General features: G+C 37.0%; 1 protein-coding gene across 1 annotated transcript in view; it reads right to left on the bottom strand.

Moving 5' to 3' along the window:
* The window catches only part of LOC124233448 (tomoregulin-2-like), a 224,343-nt gene extending 197,670 nt beyond the window's left edge, over positions 1 to 26,673 (bottom strand). The window contains exons 1-4 of the mRNA XM_046650550.1: positions 26,478 to 26,673; positions 24,077 to 24,186; positions 16,669 to 16,798; positions 11,344 to 11,523 (exon numbers count right to left, since the gene is read on the bottom strand). Coding sequence (XP_046506506.1) covers positions 11,344 to 11,523; positions 16,669 to 16,798; positions 24,077 to 24,186; positions 26,478 to 26,649 — 592 coding nt within the window. The 5' untranslated portion in view covers positions 26,650 to 26,673. The remainder of the gene's footprint in view (positions 1 to 11,343; positions 11,524 to 16,668; positions 16,799 to 24,076; positions 24,187 to 26,477) is intronic.
* Between the last annotated feature and the right edge of the window lie 225 nt (positions 26,674 to 26,898).

The following is a 26,898-nucleotide window of genomic DNA, read 5'->3' as shown; positions in this document are numbered from 1 at the left end:
CTAAAACTCTTTTTCTACAAAATGTTGAACATCACTGCTTTCTCCTTTTTCCTTCTGACGTTTTGCATTGAAAGTCCTTTTCTCTCACCAGATTGCTCTCCTGTTTTGTTTTGCCAAACTTTTCTTTTTTATCGCCCATAAATATCTTCTTTTATATCTGAGCACTGCATAACTACACTGCTCCAGTTTCATCTATGGGGGGAAATGGATGGAATAGGAGAGCACGGGGAGGTGGGGAAGAGCTGTGACTCAGAGTTGGTGGAAGAAATAGAATCACTGCAGATTTCTGAAGGAATGACATCTCTTATGGCATTTCGATGCCTACACTCAGCAAGTTGAGGGCCATAGTTAGCACTACTGGGAGGTAGTAGAGTGGCCTCTGTGTGCACAAATGCACCAATTAACTGCTATTGCAGGAGGTGACATCACCGCCCTACCAGATCATTCATCCATCAATTTCACAAATATTTATGAAGCACCTATCGCAGGCCAGGCACAGTCCTATGAAATTCTGCTGGCTGCATCTTCCCTTTCAGTCTGATGGCACTGAGGTGACTTACTCTAAAATCATTTCCTCTTGCTTCTCCCTGGCATCACACGGCGGCGCCATTTTCCTCCTCCATATACGGTTGCATATTTCATAAGTTAAAAGCTGAAGCTCACAGAGTTCTTCTCTCTTATTTCATTAAACTAAGAAAATTTCTAGATGTAAGGAACTAATATCCAGGGTTTTATTTTCCAAGTAATATTCTTTTATGGTTAAAGTACATTTTATGTGAGCTAATCATTGTAATTCCCTGGAAACTCAAAAAAGACAGGCTTTTTTTCACTGCTTCAATGTCAAATGAAGGCATCAAATGAATTTCCAAATGATTCTCTTCTCTGGCCAAAGTCATTTGGTATTTTAATGAGTAATTTGGATGTGGAATAAAGTATTCACATAGAGTAAAATTACCTCAATTACCTACAAACTAACTTACTAGAACCCTAAAATAACTTTTTTTTTTTTTCTTGGCACACCACTTTTAGGAGAGTGTGGTAAATCACAAGTGAATAAGTTGATATACTACTATCAGATGCCGTGCACTTCACAAAATAAAGGAAATGCAAAGGAAAAGCCTTCCAGCTTGGGCTGGCCACCTGTATTTTTGGTAGGCTCCTCTTGGATTCTCTTGATCCTCTTTAGGTCCTGGGTATGTAAGTGGGTGCTTCTTTTTGAAGCTGGTTTAGGTTTGTGAATATCACCTTCCTGCCTTATTCTCGGTGGGATGGATCGTGCTCTTACTTTTTTTGGTTTGTTATTCTTCAGTCCGCTTGTATTAAGTTAAAATAGTCCTACAGTTATTTTAGTACACGAAACTCTGTACATTCAACTTTTAGTTCAGAATTTCATATAATTTAAACTGTAGTATGCAAAGGTGAATGGAAAAATGGAAACATTTTGAAATTTAAGCACACTTTTTTGCTATTCATGTTAGAACCTTGGTTCAGCTGAGCAAACATTTAACAAGGTCCTACTAAGCACTGGGCCGTGTGGTCTGCGTATAGGGACATTACCAGTAAATAGCTCCAGGCACATACGCAAACAGATTAGTTCAATGAATCAGATTGGCGATGCAAAGTAGAACTGATGAGAGATATTTAGTCCAAGCAAGGGATTGAAGGAAATCTTCCTGTAGAATCTGATCCCTGATTTAGTCTGGGAAGATGAATAATATTTAGGCAAGCACACAGGAAGGGCTTCAGGAAGAAGGAAGAGCATTAGCAGAGCAAAGAGGCAAGAAATCTAATGGCACTGTATCCCAAAGAACTACTGTCAATGAAAAAGTATACTGGAGTATCACGTCTGAGGTGAAGAAGATTAATAGCAAGAATGGAGAGGCAGGCTTTGGACCAATTCTGGAGGTCTTTGTATCTCTTACTGGGAAGACTGACTTTTATTCTAAGGATGATGGACAGCCATTGTTGGGTTGTAAGGAGGGGAATGACATGCTCACATAAGTATTTTATATAAATCACTCTGACTGTGCAAGTAAGGAAAATTTTAGGATGACAACACCGGAAGCAGAGAGACCTGTTAGGAGCCTTTTTTTCAACGTTATGGACAAGAGATGACTAGGGACTGAAATGGGGGATTGGTGGAGGGTCTAGAGATATAGACCTGAGAACTATTCATGATAGAAAATTCAGAGTGTGCTGATTTATAGGATTGGACTCGCTCTGTAACTCTGCCACATTCTATCTCAAAGAAGAGCTCAGCATAAGGGAGCTCTCTCTTCGTGAAAGGCCAAGGGAGTTTCCTGAATCAATGCCTGAACATGGTTGGACAGCATGGACCTTGGAGGCAGTAAGAGCAAGAGCTTGCAGGCTACAAGCATTTAATATCATCTCACTATTTAAGATGCAGTATAATAACTCTACTACCAATTCCCTTTTTTCTCTCCACTGCCAGCTGTGTTTCTCTTTCATTATATTTAAAAATAACACCTACTTTCAAAGATAACCACATTCAAGCTGCTATTATGGCTGTCTTTTGAGTAACTGAATAAAATCCTCAACATTGTAAACTCCAACTCTTAAGGATTAGATCTCAAAATGCATCACCAAGCTCGAAGAATTCAGGAAAGATGACACTATGCAGCTCAACATGTCTTTTCACCAAGTTTCCACCACTACCATTTAAACCAAGGTGTCAGAAATTCTACTTGCTAAAGGTCATGTTTTTCTGTCAGTGCTACAGTCTCCAGAGAGAATGGTCCGCGTAACTGGAATGACACTTGCCTTAACTCAATGCTTACAAGATCATGCAAAATTTTTCAATTTACCCGGGACCAAATATGGGCAGAGTACATCACTTTTGTGTCAAAGTCATCCTAGAAATGGGCTCCTGCTTTAACTGATTACACTAATAATGGTCTTTCTGTTTGTGATCTTCACCAAAAGAAGGTAATGACAGAATACCCACAATGTGAGCCAAACTATAGAGTTAAGGAATGAGAAAAGCAGCTGGAAAATGAGAGAAAACAGGGGGAAAGATTAAGTTTATAAGCAGTATTATTTAATTAGGAATGGATCCAGTTTAAATGATCCATCTGCAGAACAAGTTCTTGGAAGCATCAGTTCAGCCTTATTTAAAATCCAGTTAATTCCCCTTTTATTCTTCTCAGAGAGAGATCAGCAAGGAATACAAAACTAAAAGATTTTTCAGAACCAGTTTACTAACTGACAGTCATTGGAATAATTCTTTTGGTTTGACTCATTGAGCCAGGATGCTAACATTATTTAAACATATTGTTTTCTATTTATTCTTGGTTTTTATTTAAATCCCAAAGCTATAACAAGTGTGTAATTTACCAGAGAAAATGAAATTGCTCTTTGTTAAGTACACATTGAAAATCATATGCTACAATATGTATTGTACATTTAGTACAGTAAAAAAAAGCTATATTTTCAAATCCAAATTTGAAACAAATTCAATGCAATTTGGCATGCACTGCAGCATGCAGAGAGATTCCTACGTATTAAATACTATCTGTAACAAGTGAAATTTTCTGCTTGCTTAAAAATATCAAAACAGGAGAAGGAGATCTTAAATGAAACCCCAAATACAAAAATATCTTAAGAAAATAAATGGATTCGACCACAGTAAAACCTATGATATCCATTCATTGAGGACCAATGTCCCTCAGATGGGTAGCAGACTGGTACATGTAAGACAGACAAGGGATTCTCTAGAGAACACACCAAAAACTCCTGCAAATCAACAACAACCAGACAAAAGAAACTTGATCTTTTCTCTTTTAACTGTAGAAGTCTTCTTCCCTTCCTCCTTTACTTCAACACATTCTCAATGCAGATCTTGTAAAACTGTCAGTCAGGCCCCACATCCTCCTCGGCTCCAGACCCTCAATGGTGCCCAGCTCACTCACAGGAAGAGCCAAACCCCAAAGGAAGGTCTGCAAGGTCCCCCCGACCTCTCTTCTTCATCTCCAAGCACCCTCCTACTCACCTTGGTCCAACTACCATCCCTGATCTTCCTGGAACACCCCAGTTATGCACCTGCTTCAGAGCTTTTGTATTTGAAGTTCTGGAATGCCTTCCCTCCCTTATTTGCAAGGTTTGCTCCTTCATTTCCTCCTTATCTTTGGCCAGGCCTTTCTGGTCACCCCAAACAAATTAACAACCTCCCTCATGTTCCCCTGGCCCACTTTTCCCCTCCTACATAGTACTCATTACCATCTGACAACCTATATTTCCTTGTTTATCTGTTTACTGAGATATGCTCTGCCAGGGCAGGAATTTTGTCTGTTTTGTTCCTTGTTTTAAATTTTACAGACCCTAGAGGATGCCATGGTGCAATGTCCGTATTTTCCCCTTCTCAGCTGCCAGGAATGTTGTGTACAGACACTTCACTGCTGAGTCCCTCTCCAAGTCTAGTCTGCAGCTGAAGAGAGACACCTGGCCCGAGGTAACTCTCCCTCTCTGGGGTCGCTCACATCAATGACGATCGGTGGTGGGGTATAAAGGCCCAGCTTCACTGCCTCGATTCAGCACAGCTCTTAGGGGCCATCCCATCTCCAGAGCTCCATATGGACCTTCCCGTGGCTTTTTTTAACTGCACCAGTTCAGCTTCTCCCTTTGCCCAGTCCTACTTTCTTCCCTTCCACAGATGCTGATCCTGAGAGCACTGCTCAGTAAACTTTGAATGCACAAATCGCAATTTCAGAGTATACTTCCCAGGAAACCCTGCTAGGATCACAGTTGAAAAAACTAAATTCCCATCTATTTTAAAAGAATCTCTTTCTAAAAAGTTCAAATTTCCCTAGAAAAACTTTGCAATGCTTAGATCCCTGATGAAAATTTCTCCTTGTAAATATGCCAAATCCCTCATATCATGAACCCCTCCCATTTCTTCTTTTTGGATTTCTATGGAGGCAATATGCCTGCCATTGTAGTTTTAAGAATACTTATTTCTGGTTTTGAAATTTTTAACATTATTTCTTATTTCTTCTTTATCTTGCATAACCGCAGTTATTCTGCTATCAACACTGTGATTTCACTTCTCTTCAAGTTGCAGAGCTGGCTGTCTCCTCTAAAGACTGAACACTGTGCCTGGGTTCATAGAGTTCTTATTATGATCTCAGCATCAATATTTTAAATCATGGACTTAAAAATCACTAATTAAAAGATTCAAACTTCTAATTAAACCCTTCAGAGAAATTATGTTCTTAGAGTAAATGGGGATAAAGAGCAAAGGTAATATAAATTCTTTTAATTTCATCTTTACTTTTTTGGAGTTCGAAGCACTTTGCATTAGTTTATTATAATCATCTCTCCTATAAGTAGATAGCATTCTCTTTTACTGATAAAATAAATGAATCTCCAAGGAGACTGAGAGTAAAAATCAAACAGGCATCATTCAAGTCAATTAAAAATCTAGAATGAAATCTCCTGATTCGTAATCCAAAGCCATTTCTATCACATTGCATTCAATAATTACATTTCTTTTCCTAAATATGGTTTTCAAAAACTCATATGACTGATTCAGAAGAAAGTTTATAACATCCATTTCATATTCTCAAGCAATCTCACCTAGAAATTCAAACAACTATTACTGTTCTACTGGAGAAAAAAAAGTTATTTTTATTTTTAAGATGGCAGTCACGCGTGAGAACAAAGCACAGCCATGTTGATAACAAGGTTCCTTTCTTCTCCCTTTTCGTTTTCCATCATTCTCACTTTGTTTCCCACCTTCTGTTTGCTTTTTGTGTTTTTCCAATTTCATTATCCACGGTGTTCCTCATTCATTCTACCTCGATTTCATTACTCCATCGCAATATTGTTTCTCTTTTGAGGTAAAGAGAAAGTAAAATGGATTCCAACCCATGAAAGGCTGAGATAAGATTTCAATTGCGGTTCAGATGGCTATAAGCTCATCTCTAGGCAGCTCTCAAATGTGGGACGGCAAAAGTGAGGCTAGTTTCTGCTTTCTCCCTGTATGCGGGGCCCTGGAAGAATCTCAGACCTTGCGCATGTGGTAGCATTTCTTTACCGAATCAGTATTGCAGCTGAACCTATTTACAACTGATGCCTGCTGGATTTCGGCTGCAATGTGAACCCAAGGAAGAAAGTACATGGTGAGGCACGCTGTGCTTGCCAAAACTTGACCACGACGGTAAGGGGGAGAAGGTACAAATAGAGGTGAGGAAAGGGTGTACAGCAACACGGAAGAAACAATTATTTAGCCTTATATAAGAATATTTTATGGAGTAGATATTCCATACGTTGTTATTTACAGCATATTTAACATTTTATTTCTGCAGGGGATTATTTTTCTTTTGATAATTAGAATCACAATTTTTCCCATTGTCTGCTGAGAAGAGAATTTACATGTAATCTCCCTGAGTGTAAAGAACTGTGTCATATTCAGCTTTACAGCTCTAGAAAGCTTACCTTAGTACCCAGGTTATATTAGGCTTGTTCAATTCAACCAATTTCCTGAATATCATCAGATCCACATTAGAAACATAAGGATTTTTTTAAAAAGCTGTTTTCCAGTTTTTACCAATATACATAATCAGAAATAGCAGACCAGTGTCTACAGTTTGTTGCAGTGTAAACATTTCTTGTTCTCGCCAAAATGTGTACGAAGTCAACGTCTTCATTATGGGCATCCAAGAAATATTATACAAAGATAATTGGCTCAGGACAATTTTGCAGGACAAATTTGAGAATAAATTTTATTTTATTTAAATAAAAACATTTAATAACTGGATTTGTACACTGAAGTTACCATAATAACAATTACTTGGATAATTAAAATAAAAATCAGGCTTTCATTATGTAAATAATGGATGTAAATTTAATTTGAATTTTTGCTATATATATCTGACATTAATCTATTAAAGTATTCTCTTAAAACTATATAATTACATAATATGTATAAATGGACCCAGAGCTTCATTTTATCGAATGAAATAAATATATACCCATTGTTTCTATGCTGTGTACCTTAGAGACATTTTATTTCTATAGACATTATCATACAACTCCCCATGAGATGTTATTAAAATTTAATTGTGGACTCTTCCAGACCTATAGCAGGATAATACATTTACAATTATTTTAATGGTTAAAATATTGTTTTCATTTTGCTGGGCTTTTTCTACTTTTAGGAGTCTAACAAAAATCTAATCAATCCAGAAATATTTTTAAAAGAGGTTAATGGAAAATATTCATAGCTTAGTGTTTATAATAAAACTGAAAGACTGAGAGAGAAAAGCAGGGGTTAAAAAGCGTCCTTTAACCACCCACACACCCCAGGATTTTGAGAGGAGTGGCCTTTAATACTTTTTCCCTACTGCAGTATTTGTTGCTTAAGGAAGTCTGTGGGTGGATAAGATGTTATTATCCCTCCTACACACACCCGTTCTCTTATTTACAACATTAAGTCTCTGTATATAAGTACTTGAAACACCAACCCCCTTCTTTCAACTCCTCTCTGAGATTCTTTGGAATTTGGTCCACACATTAACACGTATTAACTTCCCATAGGGCAAATATATAGTTAATTATAGTTCATCCTGACCTTTTTTTCGAGTGATAGCCTATCCAAAAGGTTATTTGATGTAGATGCCTTTCCAACTAAACATTTTTTTATCTTTTTATATATATATATATATATTGGGTTTTTTTTGAGGAGGAGGATTAGCCCTGAGCTAACGTCTGCCACCAATCCTCATCTTTTTGCTGAGGAAGACTGGCCCTGAGCTCACATCCATGCCCATCTTCCTCTACTTTACACGTGGGATGCCTGCCACAGCATGGCTTGCCAAGCGGTGCCATGTCCACACCTGGGATCCGAACTGGTGAACCGCGAGCAGCTGAAGCGGGATGTGCGCACTTAACCGCTGGCTCCACCGGCGGCCCCAAACATTTTTTTAAAACCAGAATTCCATAAACAGCAGGTCTTATGTTCAAAACTAATAGTGAAAAAGGATTCTTTATATTGAGTTTTCTCTCTTTTTTTCGGGGAGAGATGAAGACTATTGGCCCTGAGCCAACATCTGTTGCCAACCTTCCTCTCTTTTTTTTGCTTGAGGTAGATTGTCCCTGTGCTAACAGCTGTGCCAGTCTTCCTCTATTTTCCATATGGGATGCTGCCACAGCTTGGCTTGACCGGAGGGGTGTAGGTGTGCATGACGGGATCCAAATCTGTGAACCCCGGGCCACCGAAATAAAGTGCGAAAACTTAACCACTACGCCTCCGGGCGGCCCCATTAATTTTTCCTAAACACTAAGAAGATACAGTCACTGAAATGGGAAAAGCCAACCTTTCAGATTTGTAGGCAGTATTTGTTTCTTACTACCCCTGCAAATTACCTTTAGGGATGAATGCAAATGTGCAGATCATGTTGGCGACACAACGAACATGTTTTACCTAAATAAAGTTAGCCTTTTGAATTATTTCATCTGACTAAATAGATCAATAAAGATTTTAAAACTCTGTAAAACGTATACTAACAAGTTAACATAAATTTTATGAAACCTTTTATCCCTTTTATATTGTAGTAAAAATGTTCCCTCAAATGCAGTAAATGACAGATATGCCCTTGTGCAAATGGGTTAAACTTAAATTATTTTAAAAATAATCAAGTCTAATCTTCATTGCTAATGTAACACTCATTCTTTTAAAAAATATAGGCCAATCTAAGGAAAGTAAAAATTGATGTATTTTTAACGTGATTTTGGGTTTGGAGGTTTAATGATATCATTTACGACAGTCACACATATAAGTGTTTTGTCAATAAATTTGTTCACTTCACTATTCCGATCAACGCATTCTAGTTGGGAACTATATTAACTTTTGTTAAAAGAAATTGTAAAAATAACCATTAACCATCCAAAGTGCTTGCAAAGAAGCCCCAATTATTAATTAAGTATACATTATTGAGAATATAACCTACAGACCAGCGAGAACAGTCACAGGTACGTCAATCACTTAATTCAAAGGAAAGTGATTCTGCTCCTCTGCCGCCTTGGCATAGGGCCTTGGTCGGAACACAGAGGCAGGTCCATCCCGTGCATAGCAGAGGTAGCAAGTGAAGCATACTCTACGTACAAGCCAATGGATATGTGAACTGGAATTGTGCAGGCCACTCCAAAGTAGGCTTTTAGGTTCTAGTTACTAAGCTTTTTTGGCATTTTGTAATAGAGTAAAAAGATTAAAGAAAATTAAAACCATCAGTATTTCAGAGCAAAGTAACATATAGACTAAAGAAAAAAGTAATTCAGTAAAAACCAAACCAAACCAAACCAAACACTATTCAGTCTCTGATTAAAAAAAAAAATTTTACACAACTAACTAGGAGTAAATATTTATTTACCACAACTTTCAGAACAATAACTCTTTAAAAAGAATACAACTCAGAATTAAATGGGTTACACGGTCTTTTTTCTTTCTAAAGCAATTATCTCTTAAGAAGTTCTGTGTTTTTTCCTCTCTTACTAAAAAGCACCTATAATTGAAAGGAACAGTAGGAAAGTAGCTTCCAACTAGTGTACGAAATTTAAGTTAGAAACATCATGTTCATGACATTAAAATTCTTTCCTAAAAACATTACCTTATTCAGATTACAGGACAACATAATGAACCAAGGATTTCAATGTAAAATGTAACAAGGAGGAGTGAAGCTGATGTCACTTCCACGATCATGTGCTAATTACAGTGAACAAAAGCTGGAAACTAGTGTCTGACACATAAACCACCCCTTATTATTTAAAAAAAAGAAGAAATGATGCATGATATTAGGAGGAGACTCAGAAAAAGTGTATCATACTGATGTTTCAACAGAAAGAGCAATGAAGATACGTTGTGCTTTGTAGTCTGGTTTGTTAAGTTTTGTTTTTAAAGATGCTAAAAAGTTAACAAGACTTGCTTCGTGAACAGTGGAACAGCTGAAGGTCAACACAATATCTGCCAAATTAGGCAGTCTACATGTAAAACTGAATAGCTGGAAAATAGACAGAATTTTGCATAGAAACTTCTTCCTTCCCAAAGCAACCTTTTTTAAGTTGATTAATTTCTTAATATTCCAATGGTGAAACATTCACTCAAGGAACTATCTTTTCTCCTTTTTTTTTTCCTCTTTAAGATTTAATTTGTTCTAGAAGTTCTTCTTTTCAAAACCTCTAGGGAAGCTTTTTTAGGAACACTATATTAATCAGCTAGAGAAAACAAAAGCACAAACTTGATTTCTTAGAAGGCAGTGAAAGACTATCCTAACATCAAATAGCTGTCCAATGTCATGTGACATTGAACTCCATTTCCTGCTCACATGCTACTGAATGTTGTCTCCTGCTCAGCTTTAGTCTTTATGGAAAAAACCCGTGCCCCAATATGCTGCTCTGTTGCGTTCTCTGGGTATTTTGCTTATTTGAGCTAGTTAAGCCTTTCATTACATGAAGTGATTTGATAAATCTTTCAAGTGTGGCCCTAACTAGATACGGTGTGCAGTAGACATCTGACTTTCCTGAATCCAAGGCCTTCATCTCCTTATTTTTTTTTAATCAAGTTCTGCATTTAAAAACTAAACTAAAATTTACTTGGAATCATACATTTAATAGTTTTATCCAACTTAAGCAAGGCCTTGAGAGAATGATTGTGTTTTTATTCTTTCTCTTTTTATTATTCTTGTTGAAATTATATCTAGTTTTTTTTTCTTGTTATGTATAATGGTGAGATTTTGCTTAGTTTTCATTTGGAAAATCACTTTGGGAAATTTATAGTGAAGGTTCAATCCATAAATAAAATCTTATTTGGCGGTAAATATATTAGATCAGATTTTGCAAATTTCTGCCTCTCTCTAATCTTATACACTTCCTTAAACACACAACTAAATAATGAAAATATAAATGTTATTTTAGTAAAAACAACTATAGATTAATTTAGTTAAAAAGATACTATCTTATTTTCATTGGCTTAAATTTTGTTTATCTTTTTAACTTTTCTTTTATGAACTAAAGCTCCTTCAGTTTCAAATGCTTATTTCAATAATTAAGATTTCGTTTAAATGATAGTTATGTATATGTTAATATTAATACCTAGTAATTGAGGGCAGTATTACATGTTTTAAAAACTCAATATTTAAATGATTTCCTCATGAGTTTTCTGCTTTGCTAATATGCTTGGAAGCTTCCATTAGGAAGTTTTCACATGCATATATATCTCAAAGATAACTCAGACACAAACAAACAAAAGAATAAGGAAGATTAGATGAAGATAGAGTTCCTAAGTACGATTTTATAAATATATCAAATAATTTGCATAGTATATACATTTACCTAATAAGGAGAATGATACTTTTTTGTTTTCCTTTTCCTTAAAATGCAAAATGTAAATTTGTCTCAGATATCTATAATGGCAAAGATATGAATAAATATCCACAAATAATATCCACATGTAAGTTTTCAAATATATAAAAAGGAAACTCCTACCTCCATCTCCAGATCCTGATCCTGCATCTGGGGGGAAAAGAAATACTTTGTTTTTGCTTGAAAAACATATTCAAAAAACATTTAAGTCTTTTTTAAAATTCATGATTACTTTCTTCATTAAGATAGTAGTATAATTGAAAAAGTTACTAATATTTAATCATATCAAGTTAATGTAATTTCTATAACATAACATAAAATAAATTCCGTTATTTTCATTCTTAAACTTTGTGAAAAAAGTACTATCTAGCTTTGGAATAATTTCTAAATTTCACTATGTAAAATCTCTCATATTTTTATTTTATTCAGGATGAATTTGGCGTCATTAACAAAAAAAATTGAAAATGAGATGCTTATAACAAATCAATGAGATTTAGAAATAAAACAGTTTAAGACATGTTAAATAAACTCATAATTAATGCTTATATTCTTGTAAATCACATTTGCACAAAGAAAAAACAGTTTAAAATGAATACCTTTTTATATAATTCCTATTATGTTTTCCAAATAACACAATTATGGATGAGTCTATCTGCAACCAAAAGCACCCTTTGTTTTTGAAACCAGCTGAAAAGTAAGCTTAATTTTTGCCTTTGTGATTAAATTGGAGATATACTAGGTGATGCTGGCAGAAAAAACCAATAACTGCCTTCTGCCTTTCTCTTTCTCCACTTATTTTCTCTCCTCCCTCACACATAATTACAACTGGTTAAAGTTGTCTATTTCTGAGAACTCAGTTCCCAGAAACACCCAGTTTTCTAGTTGGAGTCAAGACCGTTGAATTTCCATCTGCTTCCACCTGTTAAGTGTGGACATCATCTTCCTTATGCCTCCCCACTTCTTTGCATTCTAAACACATTTGCTTATGTATTTTTAATGTTAATACCAGGAAATAAGACTAATACTGGTATTCTCTGTCTGATATACCCTCATTTTACATTGAAATCTCAACCAGGGTTCAAGACGTATCAAACGCCACTTCCACGAATTTGTGTTTGCTGTCTTAGTGCAACTGATATAAAACATTACCTCTACTTGTTTGCCTCCATGACACTTAATTGAGAGACCCAGCATATAAAGAAGCACCATGTATGAAAATCCACAGAAGGCTGACACATACTGAAGAATGCGTGCCTCCCCAATAGTCCTCCTTATCATCATGTTAGGCATTAGCACTGCCATGAAGGAGAACAGTTTGAATTGTCAGCCTTGGTGAAGACTTGCATTAACTAAAATCACAGAATCTAACCTTGTCTTAAATCAGAATATCAAGTCATTAATTCACTGCTAATGTGACTAAGGAGTATGTCTTTGGACCAGCATATCCTTTCCTTAAAGGCAAGCTAACTGGTAAAGCAATTTATAATAGCAACCCTTCTTACTAAATGCAGAATCAAATAAGGATTTTAATGTGATTTGACTGTTTAATGATAACGATCAAGAAAGGCTGATACATTCATCTCTGTAGTAGGAGAATAGTCCTGTCAACTGAACTCATAATCATGTCATGGCACCATCACTTTTGGATGGGACAGTGCTTAAATGGTCAATGTTTGTCACTTTTCCTTTTTGCATACTTTCACAGCTAAAATTTTAACTGACTTTATTTGAATTAATTTTAAAGCTTAATTCAGTATTACTTATAATCGTCAGAGGCTAATAACAGATTGTACTATTATAGCACTAATACATTCTACCTGTTTTGGTTGAACACGTACAGTTTCTTTCCGTTTCCCACTAAGACTATAAATTTCTTTAAATCATGTCTTGTTCAGCTTTCTATACTTGTATGCACTTAAGAGGAAATGCATAAAAGCTTATGGATTCTAAGCTGCAAACATTATTCATTGGATGACATAAGGAATGTTATTTAACCTTCTTAAGCTTATGTGTCCTCTATTCAATGGGTATAGTAATGTCTATCTCATTGGGCTATTTTGAGGCTTACTGCACAATAGCATGTTTTAAATGCTTATCACTGTGTCTGGAACATAATAACTAAAATTTTGAGTAAACATCTTGCCTATTCATCTATTGGTTTTCTAATAAATACATTGCTGTTAGTGCCATCCAGTTGATTCGATTCCTAGTGACCCTGTGGACAGCAGCCCGGAACCCTGCCTGTTTTTTTTGCACCATCCTCTCACCTTCCGGCACTATATCAGACAATGCTCCACCGCTATTCATAGGGTTTTCATGGCCAATGTTTTTGGAAGTGGGTGCCAGGTTCTTCTTTCTAGACTTTCTGAGTCTGGAAGCTCTGCTGAAACCTCTCCACCATGGGCGAGCCTGCTTGTATTTGAAATACTGGTGGCATAGCTTTCAGCATCACAGCAAAACATGGCCACCACAGTATGACAAAACTAACAGGTGGTATGGGTCCGTGACCCTGCCCGGGAAATGAACCTGGACCATGGTGGTGAGAGTCCCACATCTTAACCACTAGACCACCGGGACTGGCTTAAAATAAATACACACACGGCTGGAGAAAATCAGGAAAAATGGTAGTCATATTATGGCTTATATTTCCCATGCATATTTCTAAAAAATTCAAGAGGCATGTCCTTAAGACAATTTGTGTTTGATTGATCCAAATTAAGTAGCTAGGAAAGAAATTGATTGAAAAAAATGGTCACTTAAGTCCATGGCATCATTATGAAATAGTGATGGGAAGCTTTAATGGTTTCTCTGCTATAAGATGAATCATCTTGGCAAACCAGAGTTAAGTAGCCTACTAAAGCCTTATTAGTGAAGAAGTCATGCTGGTGGCCCTGAATCTACGCTCCTAGTCAATGCATTTCTTATAAGACAAAAAAAGTGAAATTGATAATGAGGCTATTGAGAAGACTGCCCAATAGGAAATCATTTTCTGGACAAAAAGTTATTTGTAAGTTCAATGAAACATAATAAATGGAAAGTTATATCTTCCACTGCCTTTATTCCTAGAGATCACAACTTGCCACCTCCACTCAGTGTCAAATAGCATTAAAAAAATAAATGGAAAATCTACTAAGAAAAGAATGAGGATCTTTTTTAGATCAAAAGTCAGAACTTCAATTTATTTACAGTCAGACCTGGTTAATCAAAATTACTTCTGTCCCTCCATCATTATTCAAATCAAAAACCTTTTAGACTTACAAGTCATGGAAGATGCATTCATCAAGACTGGATTACTAATTGAATCCTGCAGAAATTTAAGTCTGTGAATGAGCTAGGGATGGTACTCAATTGTGATTAAATTTTCTACTTGGCTAAGTATTTATTTTCATAGTATAACCAACACATTAGGGACTAGAATAGAAAGACTTGAATGAATCAGGAGAATGTGATGGCATGTTCTGACAAGAACTTGGAGGTTGGCAAGTAAGAAAGAGAGATTTTGCTTTCAAACATTGTTAGCCATAAGCACAACTTCATTGCTATTATGACTACTGCCTGCTGATCCTCATTTGGCTGTTGTCAGAGACAGACAGATATCCTATATGATGCTGAATAAGAAAATGTTTTCCTTGGCATTCTCTGGTATTTGACTACATCATTCCTAGTTTCTGGAAGTCAGAGGATCCATGTTTTTCTATTTCATTTGTCCTAACGTGTCAATTATCCTATTTTTGTTCATTAGGTATGGCAGATTGATTTTTCATAAGTAGTTTGCTCCTTGTCTTTTTTTCTATGTCCCTCATCCTTACTATGAGTGCAGCATGGTGGTCCCCCACCTTTCCTACTGGGGAAGATAGTCCCATGACTTTCACATGTCGCTGTTACTTTCACTCTTTACTTCTCCCTCATAGATCCCACAGCAATGACCTGTTTGCTTTAGCAAATAGGAAGAAAGTGGAGCACCAGTCCAGCTTGCCTTCCAGTCACCTTCCAGAAAGGACATTCACATTGTGAGGCAAAGAATCATGTAGGAGAAGAGACTACTTAAGAATTAAAACCCAAACAAAAAAGCCTACATTATTATCCATGAGGAATGATACCATTCTCTTTCACTAATTCTTAGAAATGTTGGTAGTCATGAGTACAACTTAGAACATTATCAATTACTAACAATCAATAGGCTTAAGATATCTTTTAAAGAATATGAGACTTTCTCCTTGCTCATTTATCACCCTGCCCCAGCCATCATACACATAACTTTTAACAATAATATCCTGGAATAGAAATACTTATTATCCAAGATGGACTTTTCAATAAAATAGACTGTTACTGGCACTATTCTATATTTCCATTTTGTGAAGAAAGTTCATATTTTATATCAATACTTTTTTACTGAAGATGCTTATATCATCCAATTCCTCAGAAATTATGACTTTCCAAAAAGATGCTTATTGGCCATTAAGGGGAACTACCATGGGACACTAAAGCTTCTTTAACATGAGTGATTTTAAGGTCTCCAGCCTAACCTGAAAACTCAGCTTCAGTTTAAAGCATTGCTTTATCAAGTTGGGTTTCTTTCCTCTTGTTTGTTTGTTTTGTTTTGTTTTCTGACCGTAACGCTGTTCAGCTCTAACAACCAGTGTACACAAAAGGAAAACCTGAAAAGCTAAGGAAATTATGAAGTCACTCTTTCTTCTCACTTTCTCAGAGCATTCATGGTACAATATAAGTAAAAAGCTTTGTGGAATCCCAGGCTGACTGTGTCTGAAAGGACAGATGGCATTAGAAATAACGTCTATCACCAAGACATTCTTCAATATAATCTGCTAAATGGTAAGAAGAGAATTTTCTAGAGCTGCTAAACTTAGTCACATCCTAACTTCTGAACTGAATCTGCAAAGCAGCCTTCCAGCAGACAATGCTATTGTCCAAAATGAACAAACTAACAAACTTTATTCATGCGTAGATAGGTTTCTATATATTTGGCACCTGGGCAGTCAATCTAAATTTCTAATTATATTATTCAACTGTCTGCACTTCATTAAATAACATGTGTATTAAAATCTACCAATTTCTTTATGGTAGATTTTCTCTTTCTTCCAGAAATGATTTGAAATGTAAAACACGTAGAATAAGAATAATGCATACTTTGTACAAAAGAATAAGAGGCTTGTCTAGCCAATATATAATCTGAGTTATTTATCTGAAGATAACATAACAGGAACTGTAAGGCATGGCTTTCAATTCAGAATCCATTCAGAAGGTTTCAGGGAATCTTCAGGATCACATACACACCTGTGGCACATGATCCTTCGGACACCACCAGTATCTCACTCTGCTGTTTGCACGCAGCCTGCCGCAGGTAGCACTCATTCTGGTAGCTCTCCCCATTGGAGCCACACACAGGCACGTAGTCATTGTTGCACTGGGGAACACACAGATGTAAGCCTTTGGTTAGTACTGGAGTCTGTATGCCTCTGACATCTTGAACAGAAATAATCATTTACAAAAGAAAGCACTTGTCTTCTTTCACAGGGATCTCCATTGTATCCATTCAGTCTTTGACCTTGCAAGGGCATCATTCAAAGATATACAAAAGCAATGTCAAGTCAGCCAATCAGTCATTTGATTCACGTAGAGGAAAAAAAGGCTTCTAAATTGATCAGGCAATTCCAACAAAGTGATTGGAGAAGAAATACTAAAACGATATAGCAACAACTGTATCAATATTATTTAATATTGCCTTTCTAATATATAGCCCATCTGGCTTGGTGGAAAAAATCAAAACATGTTACAATAATCAAGCTATTCAAAAGATAAGTAATGTCTATCTGTGTCTGGATCAGAAATATATAGCTGAAACACCAAAGAATTCATTACTCCTTAGCATGCTTTCTCTCTGTTGAATTTTAATCTTTACAAATTTCTAAATATTGGATAAGACATTTGGGTTACTAGTTTAATTTTTCAGATATCTTTAGGTCACTGGATATTGATGTAGATACAGTGTAGAGAGAAACAATAGACTATGGGATACAGGAAAAAATGCCACAACTACTGAACTATATGTAAATATCATTGACTATTCAAAAGTATGACTATTAATATACATTTCATAAAGAGAAAAGTTCATTTTTATAACAACCTCATTACAAAAAAGTACACACTTTACAATGAAAATTAGGCAACCTACAGGGTATCCTCATCATAATATAATCACCCTCTGAGGCATTAGAGATACTTGGCTGTGTCCTATACATGCTAATTACGCTCGAGATGTGATTATCTCATGATGACTATTACTGATGCACTTCATTGTTAATTATAACAAATGCAATGATCAAGATAATTATTTATAAATACTCACCTATGCCAGAAACTAAGAAAAGTAAATCATACGTACACACGCCATGTGAAAACGCTTTTCTGTTTACAATGTCTTATTAAAATATTTGAGATTTTGATGTGCTGTAAATTAATAACACATACAAAATAAATCAATGATCTAGTGAGATGGCTAGGAAAGTTTTACTATGTACGATAATAAGCCTAAAACTTGGGAATTTATGCAAAGAAAGGAGCAAATCCTCAATAAGGTTACAATCTGATGACAAAAACTTGAGATTTTTTTTACTCTATTTCCTTACACGATCCGTACTTTCTCCTTCCCAATCTACCACTTAACTCTCGTTTTTTGCCTTTATGTAATAATGGCTTAGTCATCCTAAAATTTTATAAATGGTATAAGTCAATGTTCTCTGAAACGAAAGTCTTATTTTATATGAGTCTGACTTTGTATCTACCATTGAAAAACTTGAATATAATTTTTCACTAATAGTGATATATTTTCCTCCCAATAGTAAATCCAAATTGTATGACACTCATATTATGATCACTATAATTGCTTTCATGGTAATTTATATATTAAATCGTATCTATTTAGAAATTATTTAAATATGATTAAAATGACAAATATTTTAAATATGACATATTTTAGAAACCTTTATTTCTATAATTTCTAATCTAGATATTCTGGAAACCCTCTATACATTAATTTCTTTCCACTATTACACTAATGTCTCCCACACTCAGTGCATGTATGTGACTGTATTTTAAAACTGTTTTGATTGGAACTTTTTGCTAATGAGGATCTTTAACTCAATGACTCAGTAACTTCTGATCAGGGGATATGTGTGTAAGGGCTGCCTTCCACATGCTATCCAATATGTATATATATACCTACCACAAGACTGAACATCTTCATCACTACTGAAGAAAAAGGGCAATAGCAATATGTTAGTGAAGAGTTGAATCTTCCAATGAGCAGTACTGAGAAGACACCAAATAAATGGGGTTGGTGGCAGAAACATGTCCAGGGAGGCAGATGGATGGATAGGTGCTTGATGAATGCGCTGTGTTCAAGACCAGGGACAGTGGAATGTAGGGAGGATTGGAGGACTCACTGACAATGCAATGGTGCCTGAGTACACAGAGGACAGACCAGAAAGAAGTGAACAGCTGGTAATAGCTTACAGTCAGTAGACTTGCTGACCCTTTCAATAGGGAGAAGAGAGGCATAACTAGTGTGGCTGGCTGGACGAGTAAGCTTCTCATGCCCGGGTCCTAGCATTCTTGTCCCTGATTACCTTTTAATTTCTATCTTCAACCCTGGTTACAATACTCTGTGTGTAGATTATTTGGGCTCATATTTTCTTCTCTGCAATCCCCAGGATTTCTCTATCCTTCTCTTCTACTTCTGCAGATTACTCAGACACAATCAGTGGATGGGGAGTGAAGGGTGGGAAGTATTTATTATCTCTGTCGAGTGCTAGTACACAATGCTGATATGCATCTTAAAATATCGAATAAACTGATAAAGTGCTCATATGCCACTTCAGAGGGATGCAGTAAGCCAAATGTGAACAGTGCTAAAAACAGAGCTGCCAAGTTCCATGCACAAGCCAAAAGAGAGATTTGTACGGAGCTGAAAAGAGCTTAACTGTAGATGATCAGCACGATGCTTTTGGCCCTTAGTACCATGACTTGCACTCATTAATATGAACAACACAAGGAGGAAGCATGCTCTAAGTCATTAAGGCTCCGGAGTGGAAGTCTGTCCTAGGATCTCCCATTTCTCTCACTGCCTTGGTGAAGGACCGACCTCATGTACATCACTCAACAAGGAAATATTTAACAAGTTTATAGCTCAGTTTCCCCATTTGAAGTGGTTAACTGGGGCGTTTGGGAGGATTAACAGAGTCATGTTGTTAAAACATTTTGGAATATTCATTCATAAAAAAGAAATGTAAATTATTTGCCTTTCATAATATGTATTTTAACTAGCAGAGTCATCATCTAACATAGACACTAAAACATGCATGTCTAAAATTAGAAAAATAAAGGAAAATAGGATAACCCTCGGCATAAAAATATGCTAACTACTACATTAAAATATGCTAAATGATTGGAAATAGTTTTTAGTGGTAATCATCATACTGCTCAGTTTCAGATGAAGGGACAGATTCAGATGTTAAGTGACTTGCTAAAGGCCACGTAGTTGGCTGGTAAGAGAAAAACAAGATTCAGGCCCAGATGGTTAGGCCCATAAATGTATGTGTTGTGCAAACTTCCTTTCAGGGGAAAAGGAATTCTATTTTTTTTAAGATGTTTTAAAATTTTAAGTTTATTTTCCAAATATATGTTTTTCAGTAGAATGATTTTGTTTCAAAATGTTCACATTACTTAAGGAAGCAGCTACATGCCACACTAGTGGAGTCAATGACTTGACACTCTAGAATATACGAAATTCATTTTGATAAAAATGAAAAGAAAATTTATGTGAGAAGTTTTTCATATGATTTATTGCTTGTTTGGATAATAAGGATTTCTTTTAGCTGGGATTTCAGCATGTAGAAGCTATGCATAACTTATATTTTATATATTGTCGGCACCTTCTATAGAGTCTGGCATGTAGAAGGCACGCCACAGATGTTAAGTGAATTCTGTTATATTCCCAGTTGTCAAAGGCTTAGGAATAACGACTTAAGATATGGTATGTTTCTCTTCTTAAAAAAGAAAGAAAAGGTAACCTGCATATGTCCCAATCCTTTGATCATCCCATAGGTAGCTTTTACTTCTCTGTGACTACATTTCTTTATTTGAAAAAATTTTTATGATTTTACAAGAGTGGGCAGGACTGTGACAGCAGTGAAAGTGACTCTGTGTGACTTCCGAGGCTAGGTCATTAAAGGATGCAGCTTCTACCTGGCTCTTTCTCTCTCTCTGGATGCTTGCCCTTGAAACTCAGCCATTGTGCTATGCGGACGCCCAGAGTAGCCCATACAGAGAGATCCACACGGAGAAGGACCAAGGTCCCCAGCTGACAGTCAGACATACGAGTGAGAGCCCTGAGATGAGTACAGAACTGAGCCTTTGTGTTCCCTCCTCCCCTCACCTAATGCCGAGGGGAGCAGGGCTGAGCTGTTTCCACTAAGCCTTGTCCAACTGCAGATTCATGAGCAAATAAATGTTCCTTGCTTTGAGCCACCAAGTTCTGGGCAATTTGTTATGCAGTCCTAGTAACTGAAACAATTGCAGATCTAAAACATGGCTTATTGAGTGAAAATATTTAACATTTGAATTAAATAATATCTAAAAAATATAAGGCTTCATCATATTTTTAAATTATAAGGTGATAATTGATCATTGTATAACTAGTGCTATCTATGAATAATTGCATGTGAGTCTTCTTTCGTTCCTTCCTTCCTGCTTTCAACCATCCACCCATTCTCCATCCATCCATCTATCCTGTCCATCCACTGTCTCAAAATTTTCATCCCCACAACCGATTTACCAAATTGACCAGCATACCATTTGGCATACAGATAGGAAGGCAGGATGCAGGAGGTTGTAGGCCATTTCTGGAAGTCACATCATCATCTAAGAATTAGTTGTACTACTTTTGATATTAAGAGTTGTCTACAACAAATGGGTACTTTTGTCCTTGTTACTGATGTTTTTATTGGCATCTATAATGTCCTGGAAAAAAATTAGATTTGATGTCAAGGGACCTAGGTTCTTGCTTTGGGATAGCCACTTATTGGTAAGTTATTTATATTTATGCTCACCTTCAAAAGGAGAAGAAAATAATTATCCCACTCAATTGTGAGAAATAAATGAGATAACATGTTTGAGGGTAGAATATGTTTATTTTAAATCATCTAACAGAGGTGAAGACAAATATATGTTCACTTTAGTGCTCCAATAATAATCCAAATTGGGAAACATTACAGATTCTAAACACATAGACCTATTTCTCTTTGAAATTTATCTCTCAGCCAGAAGGAGCATAGTTTGCATCCTATTCTGAAGGGAAGAATTTGTGCTTGTATCTGAAAATGCAGGAGAAACAGAGAGTAAATGACCTCAGCTAGTTTAGAATAGGATACTGGAAAATAGAGTTTTAGGACATCTCCCTTTCATCAGATACTGGGACAAAAAAAAAAACCCAAAAAACTCAAATTCATTGGGAAGTATTAGAAAGGACTGAATCAAGACACTCCTAATCTAAAAGATCCTATTATTCTTTGAGCAATTTGTCCATTTTCCCTGATCTTCAACTTATTTCAGCCACTCTAGAGTCTAAATTTTCCACTAGGGAAATGGTTTTTTCTCCTGATAGACTGACAGCTATTGCAAAGCACAAACTAATAGCAGTAGTAATCTAGTAGTAAGTTTAAAATGCTACAGGCATTAGGAAAAGAAAATTTACATTTTAGGTTCTTATTCGAACTTTCATTCATTTCCACCCCTCGCACCAATCTATTGCATTCAACAATTATTTAAATTAATGACAAATGTAACTGGCTGACCAATACACGAAAAACACAAATGTCTTTGTTGATACAAGTTTTACCAAGACTCTGTGGAACCTGAAAACTGAACACAATTTCTTTAATGAGAAAATGAGACATTTCCTTATAGTAGCATGCATGCATTTAGAATTTTATGAACTCCCCTTTTTTCTCTTGGCCAAATCCTGTTAGAATTATGGCTTTCCATTTGAGCAACATTCTTCTTGGTTCATTTTATACTGTTTATGAGTTCACTTCTTATGTTTACCCTTGTTTATGAAAATAAGACATTTATGGGAATTGCAAATGGAAAGGGAAAAAATTCACAAAATCCTATGGGCCTTTAATTAGTGATTTATCCAACTGCATTTTCCCTTTAGTTAACATTTGGGGGAAGTATGACTCGGAGAGTTCTCATGCTCCATCTCTCTCATGTAGTTCCTTGAAAGAACATAATTACATTGTTCAGTGTGGCTGGAAACTTTAGAAGTTGGTGTCACATGCATATTAAATATGCTTGAATATGTTTCTAACACTCCAGTATGGTCTAAAGACTGTAGTAGGGTCACGGCAACCCTTACCCACCAGCTGGTGGTGCACTTTACAAATATCAATTGTTTTATTGCTTTCTTAGAAAGAAGAAAGTAACATCCAAGAAGCTTTTAGCTTATCTATAAACCATTCGAACTATATTTAAACGTGAATTCCCTTATCTCTCACTGGGAGGTTGAATTCAATCTAAAATACCTAAATTTCATCAACAATTCTAAATATTACATACTATAACAAATATTTAGGCCTGAATTTGAAGTCTAACGGTTTTACTTGCTCTATATCATTTATTTTTTTTAGTTTTGCTTACAATCTTGGAAAAGTTTTCCCTGACCCCACACATATAGTTGTGTTTATGCACATATTTCCCGGTTGACCCTTATGTTAGATTTCATGTGTTTTCAAAAACAGTAATTCAATAACACTCAAAGGTTAATATAGACATTAGGATGGCATCTATGATATTTGAAGGTTAAATGATCACATAAACATTTTGAGAGAGAAGAAGGTTTATAATTTACATGGCAGAAAGCTTTTGTTAGATGATGGCTACAATAATGACATTGAGTTCCATCTTTAATATACACTAATAACCTAGTTTTGAGGATACGAGTTTCGAGGATACGATTGCAGTCTCTGACTCTTTTTATTTTTATTTATTTTTTAACACGAGGCAAAGTACACCTTTCTCATGTTTATGAATGACTTGTAGCTATTTGCCCTCTTTTGGCTTCCTGAGAGATTAGTTGTAATTGAATGTGGTACCCATGGAAAGTTGACATATTTTAATAAATTCCATGATATCCAAACTAGTACAGTAGTTTTGAAGTCACATTAACAAGCAGTTCATTTAAAACCTTAGCCGGATTGCCAGGATAATAAAACCCAGACCATTAAAACAGAGAGCAATATGATCAACAGATGATAGCTCCAATCAAAAAGAACAAAAGTAGAAATCCACACTTCTGATCCGCCACCTGTTTTGACTATTATCCACAGTAGCTGACTTATAAAATGCATGCTAGAAGGAGTACAGAAACATACGTTTCCTTTGACAAACCAAAAGAACATCCCGAAGCTTTCTCCCTCCAGTGGCATTTATAACTATGGCATATACATTTCTCCAAAAAGCTATGTCTTCTTGACATCAGTTGGCTCTCTTGTCAGTACTTTTGCTTGGTGCCAGCTTCCCTCTTAGCTTGCACACATACAAATTGCCAAGGAACAGGTTGTTAAGGAAGATCCCTGCTTTGTAGTCTCGTTAATGAATTAAAAGATGCAAATATCAGACTTCTTACCTTGAACTGACAGACGCAAGTCACAGTGTCTCCAATTCTTAAACATTCCCCATCAAATTTACAGGTGTTGGTGTCACAGAGGAAGAGATCATTTTCTCTGTCATCATAACCTCAAATTTAAAGAGAACACTCTAGTCATTAAAAAATGCTATAGACTTAAACAAAAAAGTACTACTTTGAAGCTTTAAAAGAATTGTCCCCAGATTTTAATTCCAATCACAGTTGTACTGCAAGGTCATTCTCTGTTGATAACCTCAAAAGTCTCATTAAGTAATCAATATTAATTTCTTTTTTTCACAATTGTTTTCTAGTTAATTCCCTTTTAATATCCTTTTTTGATAGTGCTATTTTATTTTAGCTTAGGTTAATACTGGCAGTGGTGAATGAGGGTTTAACACTTGCTTCCCAGCTTCTTTATTTTTTTCTTATTAAGTGGACTATAGTTTATGAACCCCAAACTCCACGTCTTAGAAAACAGCTGGTGATGGTCTCTGAATGCCATTTTATCATTTTTCCATCTTTAATCATTCTTTTGCTTTAACGTCTGAAACAACCCCTTATTTGGAATTTCTCCAGACAAAGAGGAAACAAAGGCCCAATAATAAAGATAAACAGGCACAGTGTTTTCTGTGATAGTCTGTCTGGCTCAAATGAAGATTGATCACCTCTAAGTTAACAGGGGTGGGGGGGGGGTGCCAGGTTCTTGAACAATCTGTCTGGGAAACCAGTTCATTCTCTTAAGTTTCTGCAAATCTCTTTAAGATATCTGGCTAATAATGAATTTCTTGATTGCCAAGCTCAATTTGACATTTAAGTTAGTTATTTCCTAAAACAATACCTTAGTTAAGAATGGGACCACAAAGCTATCGACATTCCAAACAATTGATTTTGCAGGTTGTTTAATATTCCTTTGATAGAGCACCTAAAAAGTGATTAGGCACCTGCAAAGTGGAACTTAGTCCTTCCAAAATAACATATATGCACGCATGAACCACAAATGAGTTAAAGAAAACATGTTGAGTTTTACAGAAATGCCAAATTTGGAAATTGCCAAAAACAGAACAAAGGCAATCTATTGACCCAAATCTAATAGGGTTGCAAATATCAACCTGTTTTTAAAAAGCACAAACTACAATGCTGCATAATAATTTTCCTCGTGAAATTTACATCAGTAACAACCCAGGACTACATATGCTTTCATCCTATAAATTACAGTTGGTTATTCTCTCCTCTCCAAAGTTAACATACACTTCAGCTCACATATATCCCTGAAAGCCACTTTATTCAGAGACCGATTTAACTACAGCAGAATTATATTTACAGAAGATGAAAAATTACATACATACTTGCTAAAACAAGAACAGATCAGACCTCGGGGACAATACGTAGGCATGTTAATGGAGTTTAAAAAGCCAATGAAATCACACCACAATCTGCCTGGTATACTACAGGCTGTTATACTGAAATGAGAAGCCAGCCTCAAGTGCAGCAGCTCCCATCCTCGGGCCCTATTTAACTAGGAAGCTTCAGCAGAGCAAAGCCTGCCAAGCTCTCGCGTTCAGACACGGACGGGACCTGAGCGCGCAGGAAGAGCGCCTGACCCACTCCAAGGAAGCCTGCCCAGAAACGGAGTCAGCGCCCACCCGGGTCGGTTCCGCCCTCCGCCAGCCTGCGCGTGAGCCTGCCCAGCCTTGGTCATGCCCACCCCGGCCTGGGAGACCTACGAATGATTCTTTTCTCAACTTCCCTCCACCATGAAGAGCTTTCGGAGGCAAGAGAGAGGCATCCGTGGGCTGCAAAAACAACGTCTTTTGCAGCCAAGGAGAGAAGGAGTATGAGAGAGCCAGCAATTGAATCTCTTGAAACCCAAGCTCGTTTAGAATCTGCGTGACCTGTTCTTGAATGCGAGACCAGAGACCAGGGCACCCTCATGGCACTTTTGCCAGGAATCAGTGTTTCCCCTGCAGTCACCATTTGATTTATTGCTTTCTCGCTCTTTCTTTCTCATAAAGTTATTTCCAGCTCGTTCTAGCTAGACTTTTTCTTTAATGATGGGAAACGTTCTGTTTTAGTGTTTCTCCAAGGATTGGTGCTTTTTTCAGTGAATCCACAAAACCATCCCGTTTAACATTTCTCAAAATCTTCGCAGCTCCAGTTTCAGTGCAAGGATGCAAAGGTTCCTACACCTGCACTTTCTGCCCACCCCAGACCCCTCCCCCACTTCCTTAGCGGCCTGCAACAGTTCTCTGTGCTCCTTTGGGTGGAGGTCGGTCGTCTCAGGGGTTTGGGGCAGTAGAAGGGAAGAGGCTGGGGAGACGCGCTAGGGTAGACTGGTCTGTGCCGGAAACGCGCGTTTCCTCTGAGGGGTTTAAGGGGTCGGGGGCTGGGGTTCCGGACTTACCAGAGCAATTCCAGCCGGTGGGCGTTTGGCAGTCACTTAAGGAGGTAGGGAAAGCCGCGAGCTTCACCGGGCGGGCTATGATGAGTAGCATCAGCGGCAGCAGCAGCAACCAGCAAAAGCCCTCGCAAAGTGTCCAGCTGCTGCACTGCCGCGGGGACTCCCACAGCACCATGACTAGTTCGCGCAACTCGGCAGCAGCAAACGGCTTCCGAAGAACACACTATCGCGGGGGCCGGGCAGCGGGCTACTGAGCATCCCGCGGACAGCAGCAACACAGGCAGCGGCGGTGGCAGTGGCACCCGACGGGGAAGCAGCAGCCAAACCCGCGCATGATCTTGAGAGTTTCAGCAACATCCAGTGACCCGGCTCAGCCCCGGGAGCGAGAGGGTCGTCCGCGGAGAAGCTGCGCCGGAGACGCGGG

The sequence above is a fragment of the Equus quagga genome, unplaced genomic scaffold (assembly GCF_021613505.1).
Source record: "Equus quagga isolate Etosha38 unplaced genomic scaffold, UCLA_HA_Equagga_1.0 203_RagTag, whole genome shotgun sequence".
NCBI lineage: Eukaryota > Metazoa > Chordata > Mammalia > Perissodactyla > Equidae > Equus > Equus quagga.
Note: the sequence above shows the minus strand (reverse complement) of the source record. Positions and strands in the feature narration are given on the sequence as shown.